At 50.2% G+C, this 7,200-nt stretch overlaps 1 protein-coding gene and 1 pseudogene across 1 annotated transcript; one reads left to right on the forward strand and one right to left on the reverse strand.

The window, feature by feature from the left end:
• The first annotated feature begins 2,540 nt into the window (after window positions 1-2,540).
• On the forward strand, window positions 2,541-5,533 carry LOC119308718 (annotated as a pseudogene).
• A 128-nt stretch (window positions 5,534-5,661) lies between these two features.
• LOC119308719 lies at window positions 5,662-6,268 on the reverse strand. Its single transcript, XM_037584855.1, has 2 exons — window positions 6,089-6,268; window positions 5,662-5,940 (listed from the first exon to the last, which is right to left on the reverse strand). The coding sequence occupies exons 1-2, from the start codon at window positions 6,174-6,176 to the stop codon at window positions 5,837-5,839; spliced, it is 192 nt and encodes a 63-aa protein (XP_037440752.1). The 5' UTR covers window positions 6,177-6,268; the 3' UTR covers window positions 5,662-5,836.
• Between the last annotated feature and the right edge of the window lie 932 nt (window positions 6,269-7,200).

Consider the following 7,200-nt stretch of genomic DNA (forward strand, 5'->3'; position numbering starts at 1 on the left):
TGACAGGGTATGATCCGGCGGACTAGCATTACTTAGATTACGTCGATGAGACCGGTGTCCTTCTCAATGAGGCTCCGAATACGGATTTGCAGCATCCGCACTTCATCAGTAGGTCCCCAGTCCAGCCCCTTGTTAATCCACGATGCGAGCTGTGGCGGAGGGCCGGATCGAAACGCAGGTGTGGTTGCCCGCTTTTTACCGCGGGGTTCGGTGATGTAAAACCACTCCCATTGCCATAAGTCAGAAGATTCCGCGAAGGAGCCCTTTGGCCAAGTGGAGTTGATAAGCTTGCTTATTGAAGTGCCTCCGCACTCCGCTTGTTTCCTGTCGATTACCTTCGGTTTCACGTTAAAGGTCTTAAGCCATAAACCGAAGTGTGGGGAAATACGGAGGAAGGCCTCGCACGTGGTGCTGAACACCGAGATGTGGAGAAAGGAGTCCGGGGCTAGATCGTGGAAATCTAGACCGTAATAAAACATAACCCCTCGAACGAAGGGATTGAGAGCAAACCCGAGCCCTCGAAGGAAGTGAGAGATAAACACGACCCTCTCATTGGATCTGGGAGTAGGAATAACCTGCCCTTGAGCAGGAAGCCTGTGGTAGATTTCCGCTGTCAAGTATCTTGCCTCCCTGAGCTTCGAGATGTCTTCCTCTGTGACAGAAGAGGCCATCCACGATCCTGAAGGACGGGTCCGGACATGGCTGGAAGCTCGAAGCGGCTGGATTGACCCTTGGGTGTTGGAACTTGAGGTGGGGGTGGAGGAAAGAACTAGCGTAGAAGAAAGAGGACATGCCTTAACCCCTTTATAAAGGCGACGACTATCAAGCGTCCCCTCCGTGGCCTTAAAACATGCCTATTCCCGAGGAATTATGCCAACAGAACGGTTGGGTTACCCATGCCCGTGTTGATGAAAATTCCGTAATAAGGGGACACGATCTCTGCTTTGACAAGACGTGCCAATAAAAAACTGCCCCCGAAACATGGGGTGGCAGGTTAGGAAACGATTCAAAATAATGGACGAGTAGTGACGTAATGTCGTGCTGCCAAAATTGTCAGCGGATTAGACTCGTAAATATTATACCCTCTACGGTTGTTTGTGAAACTTGTTTTGCAGAGCCGGACACGATTCTTGTGTTCGAAGATCTACTTTGAAGTATTCGGAGAAGGACCCGCCTTGCAATGCCGAAGACAATCTGCGCGCCGGACTGATCGTCATTGAAGCCTGGTTCAGGGGTTACTGAGGGAGTCCTGGACTAAGGGGTCCTCGGACAGCCGAACTATATACTTGGGTCGGACTGTTGGGCTATGAAGATACAAGATAGAAGACTTCGTCCCGTGTCCGTATGGGACTCTCCTTTGCGTGGAAGGCAAACTTGGCGATTCCAATATGTAGATTCCTTTCTCTATAACCGACTTTGTACAACCCTAGTCCCCCCCGGTGTCTATATAAATCGAAGGGTTTAGACTTCTAGGGTTTAGCCACAACCATCATAACCTCATAGGCTAGACTTCTAGGGTTTAGCCATTACGATCTCAGTGGTAGATCAACCCTTGTAATACTTATATTCATCAAGATCAATCAAGCAGGAAGTAGGGTATTACCTCCATAGAGAGGGCCCGAACCTGGGTAAATATTGTCTCCCCCGCCTCCTGTTATCATTAGCCTTAGACGCACAGTTCGAGACCCCCTACCCGAGATCCGCCGGTTTTGACACCGACAACCGGCGCTCGCTGCTCGCCAGAAACGCCCTCTTAGCCGAGCCATCACAACGCCGCCACCACACCTGGCCAGTAGCTCGCGCCGTCGCGCCTGTTCACCACCACCACACCGCTGCCCGTCTTCGCCAGGACCACCTCTCCACCACGCCTCCTGCCGTGTGCATCCCTCGCCGGGGACAACACATCCACCAGCGCCACCATGGCGCCCAGCGGCAGCAGGGCTACGACAACTCCCCACCACGCCTAACAGCGGCCACAGCCCGAATCCCGGCACCCAGATCCAGCCAGGGGATCCTGAGCCCCAGGCTGTACCAACCGTCAAGGCAGCACCCCTGGTCGCAGGCGCCCCACCACCACCGGCGCCGAGCAGGGCCGCCGCCGAGCCTTCGCCATGCCGCACCGCCAAGGGCATTAGCAGCCAGATCCGAGTCGACATCGGGGGAAGGGAGAGGAGCTGCGTCGGGGTGATGCCCCGCCGCCGCCGGCATTGCCAGGTCTTTGCTCCGCAATGGCCCATGGCGGCGGCGAGGGAGGAAGGCGGGGAAGGGGACTGGCGGTGGGGGTGCTAGGGTTTCCCCAAGGGAGTCGGGAGGAAGAAGGGGAAAGTGCTGGGTCTCACCGGCGCTTTCGTAGATGCTCTTAAACCCGAGTCCTCGATCTTCCAATCTCCAACGGCTTGTATGCCTACGTCAAAGCCTGCCACGCTCGCACTATTTACTATACCTGACAACGTTGTGTATTGACCTATTTGCCCTTCTCTGCTCCTTTCCTATGAGATTTCATCCACCTTTTCCACTCTCGAAGCTTACCTCACAGTAGCTAGTCCCCAGAGCTTCAGCTCACTCACTATCTTCGTCCTCCTCCCAACCACCACCAAGTCCCTCCCAAATCCCGCCGCGGAGCTCACAACATCCAAGAAACCACTCACGGGCAGCTTGGCGCCCCACGGATCCAGGCCCCGCGATGGCCGCCTGGGCGGCGCTCCTGGCCGTCGTCCTGGCGCTGTCGTGCGCGCGGGAGCGGCGGCTCCTGGCGGCCGACGCGGCCGTGGGGGGTCAACTGGGGCACCCTGTCGTCGCACCGCGCGCCGCCGGCGGTGGTGGTGGACCTCCTGCGCGCGAACCGGATCGGGAAGGTCAAGCTCTTCGACGCCGACGCCGGCGTGCTGCGCGCGCTCGCGCGCAGCGGCATCGAGGTCATGGTCGGCCTCACCAACGGCGAGCTCGCCGGCATCGCGGGGTCACCGGCGGCCGCCGACGCCTGGGTCGCGCAGAACGTCTCGCGCTACGTCGGCCGCGGCGGCGGTGTCGACATCCGGTGAGTGAGTCCCGGCGCTTGGCTTGGCGATTTTTCTTGAGATCTCAAGCGGCGAAGCATTTTAGCATCAGTCATGATTCTTATTTCGGGATTCCTGTTACCTGAGTGGGAAATACAGAATGCATTATTTGAGGTTATTTCTGCTGGAAAAAATGGGGTCGTGGGATCTGCAGCTCAAGTGGAAAAGGGAATCTGGTGCCGACTTGATTGAATTTGTTTCTAACTAGGCGTTCTCTTCACTTGTAGTCTTCTCTTGAAAATGTAGTATGTACTCCCTTTCGTTCCTGGAAAATATGACTAGTATTTGCTTTAGGGTACAATAACGGCAAAACCTGTCATTTTTCTTGATTGATTATAATGTACGTTTAGACTTTAAGTTCTTACTAAGGCTATACCCATAACCTACTTGTCCCAACCCAAATGATTACTTTTAAGTCCACTGAATCACCTACATACTTTATAGTACTAATAAACATCACCTGTAAACTATGAGTCAGTATCACATGATTTATATCTATCAAAACTTCAAAACCAGATGATATTCTATTTTTAAAGATGAGGGTGAGTATGTTGTTGGAACTTGGAAGTACCTTTGAAATACGAATGGTAACTCCATGCTCAGTCAAGGTGGATTCTATATGTGTATGGAAGGGTATACCCATATATGAGTAGTCAAAAATATGTCATGGATATCTTTTTAAGTCGTCGGGGTTGATGCGAGCCCTAGATTTAGTCTGATGACATGCTTGCTAATCATCATTATCCTGTTTGAAGACTTTACTTCGTACATTACATTGAAAGATTAAATGAACAAGTGCAATACCACACTGTGATCAAATTCTGCTTTAGGCTATGGAATCCCGGGAACAATTGTACTCAGCTTTCTGTAATAATCCCTATCTGCTGCTAGCATGGCAACATTGAAAAAAACATCAGAAATTCTACTTGAGTGCCTTCAAGTAATTTAGATTGTCCAATTATTTCTGTCACTGGATACTCTTTGTTTTTCACTGATCACAGATTTGGGTTCAGAAGATTTGCTAATTTAGGTTACGATAATGTTGGACTGAAGTTATGATGGCGTGTTGTAGATAAAAACTTCCATGTGTGATAGTCCTTGTGTTTTAATTTGCCAAATTTCATGTACAATAGTAAATAAGATCTGTGTAGTCCTGGGTGACGTCATTTATCCTTTTATCCATTTACGGGCACATGACTATTCGGTTTTTTACTATTCCATACTTGTTGACTGCGTCGAGAATTAATAATTTACAAATTTGATACAGGTATATTGCTGTGGGAAATGAGCCATTTCTGACAAGCTACCAGGGTCAATTTCTGTCATACGTTATTCCAGCAATGACAAACATTCAGCAATCACTGGTGAAGGCTAATCTTGCTAGCTACGTGAAACTAGTAGTCCCGTGCAACGCCGACGCATATGAGGGTGCCGTTCCGTCGCAAGGAGTGTTCAGGACTGAATTGACCCAGATAATGACCCAGCTCGCCGCTTATCTCAGTTCAAATGGAGCTCCGTTCGTGGTCAATATCTACCCATTCCTCAGTCTTTACCAGAATTCCGACTTCCCAGAAGATTATGCCTTCTTTGAGGGATCAACTCATCCACTTGTAGATGGCTCCAACGTGTACTACAATGCTTTCGACGGCAATTTCGACACGTTGATTTCTGCTCTGGGTAAACTCGGCTATGGGCAACTACCCATTGCAATTGGCGAGGTGGGTTGGCCGACTCAGGGAGCACCAAGTGCAAACTTGACTGCAGCAAGGGCATTCAACCAAGGACTCATCAACCGTATCATGAGCAACAAAGGGACTCCTCTCCGCCCTGGTGTACCCCCGTCTGATGTCTATCTTTTTGGCCTTCTTGATGAGGAGCAGAAGAGTGTACTACCTGGAAACTTTGAGCGACACTGGGGGATCTTTTCATTTGATGGACAGGCCAAGTACCCGTTAAACCTTGGGTTAGGCAACCCAGTTCTGAGGAATGCTAAAGAGGTGCCCTATCTTCCGTCGCGGTGGTGCGTCGCGAACCTGGCTCAGAGCCTGGACAAGGCGTCAACTCACTTGAAGCTTGCTTGCGACATGGCGGATTGCACCACTCTCTACTACGGAGGGTCGTGCAACGGCATCGGGGAGAAGGGCAACGTTTCCTTTGCTTTCAACAGCTACTACCAGATGCAGAAGCAGGATGCCAAGAGCTGTGACTTTGATGGGCATGGGATGATAACTTTCCTTGATCCATCCATGGGTGAATGCCGCTTTCTTGTTGGCATCGATGATAGCAAGAGCTCTGCGGCCGCCTCTTGCGGCCATTGCTGCGGGGTCTTGTGTGGGGTGTCGATTTTCACTTTGTGGGTGTTCTTGTACCTTAGGATGATGGGCTCTGCTTGACGTTGGAAATGGTCTGTTGGGGCATGATAAGCGTGCTTTGTTAAATATACTAGCTTGTACGCTTGACTTCTAGATGACTAGATATGAATCCTAGATTATCGTGAGATTATTGAAGAGGCAATTTTTAGTCATATATGGAGATTAATTTATTGTTTAAATTTCTATCTGCAAGTAGTCATGGTGAGTGGTCATGATTTGATGTAGCACCGGAATGAAGCAGTAATTCTGTAGGAGCCAAGAGATGTTTATTTCTGGAAACTAATAGAGACTATTACATGCTCACAGAAGAGCAGGTAAGTATAAGTACAACACCATTCCCTCTGGAATATTTTTATTTTTATTTTTTGCTTCTGTATTACAGATGAACAAGCCTGTGCATCATTTTTTTCAGCCTGCGGATGGCGGTGGAGCGGGCGGGCAGCAGTTGTTGCCGCAGCAGGCGTGGCCGCAGGTCCTCGTCGGATGCTGCACGATCCAGCAGCACTGGCACGCTGAAACGAAACGGAGTGCATCCAAAAAATTGAAGAAGCCATGAAGATGATGTGAGCATGCCAACAGCAGGCAGAAGAACATGACTGTCTAACTAGCCCAGGTTGAAAAGGAAAAAAAAAAGAGAGAAGAGCTGAACTCATGACTTACGCAGTGAAGCAGTGGCGGTTGTGATGAAGAGCGCAAGCAGAAGCAGCATGAGCCAGGACGCCAGGGCAAGGAGAGTGTTCCTCCTCATGCCTCCTGTTCTGTCTGCTGTTTCCCCCTCTTGATATGCTTCACGGTTGAGGGCTTTCAGGGGATCTACGTGTTTGCAACACAAGGAGATGTGGTGGTAGTCATTTATTTTGAGATGAAGGGAGTATATATATAGGCGTCCGTGTATGGCCTGGCTCGACTCGTGATAAAGATCCGGCCCAGCCGCTTTGCTTGACTTGGACTGATTGATATGCCGACTGCCGCAGTGTATATGTTGGACTTGACATCGCAGCGTATGTGGACCCCGTGTCGACTAGTCATGCTGTCTAAGCGCATGTACAATGATGACGTATGAATACAGATGCTTCATGATAAAAAATAGTTTGGGGCATCTACATTTTTTTTTCGAATGCAAGCTATCACTTAGTGAGCCTCATTAAGAAATAGAAAATAAAATATTTACTACACATGCATCTCTACTTTTCACTTCAACCTTTTCAGTTTTTGTCACCGGACCATATTTTTTCTCTTCAAGCACCTGCCTCCTGCAGAGGATCACGCTTCCCTATCCGAATCTACTTTACATGATATCCGATCCTACATGGCATGCGAAGCATCACCCTGGGGCTATGCATTGTACATGCCCTAAGAGCATGTACAGTTAGGCTCCTCAAACCCCGGGACGGTCATCATGACGCAATCGGTCTCCTCAAACTGCTTTATACGTTTGGGGTGACCCGCACCCCCCCCCATATCTGATGCTGATATGAGAGGCATGGGTGCGTCTGCCACTTTGGATTGGCGTGAGGGACCCACCCAGACACCCGTAATTACCAATGGTCCGATAAGGATGCTGCTTCGGTGCGCTACCCGAGGGGCAAATCCGATTATTTAAGCCAGATGGAGACCCCCAACCTCAACCAGTCCCATTTTCCCTCCCCTTCGTGTTGCCACTTCCCATCCACTCAGAGCTCGCCGTCCGTCGGTAGTGATGGCCCGGTAGTGGATCACCACCTACATCATGCTTATTTTGGAGCGCCGGTTGGTGCTCCTAGCGGAGATCC

Source organism: Triticum dicoccoides, chromosome 5B, assembly GCF_002162155.2.
Source record: "Triticum dicoccoides isolate Atlit2015 ecotype Zavitan chromosome 5B, WEW_v2.0, whole genome shotgun sequence".
NCBI lineage: Eukaryota > Viridiplantae > Streptophyta > Magnoliopsida > Poales > Poaceae > Triticum > Triticum dicoccoides.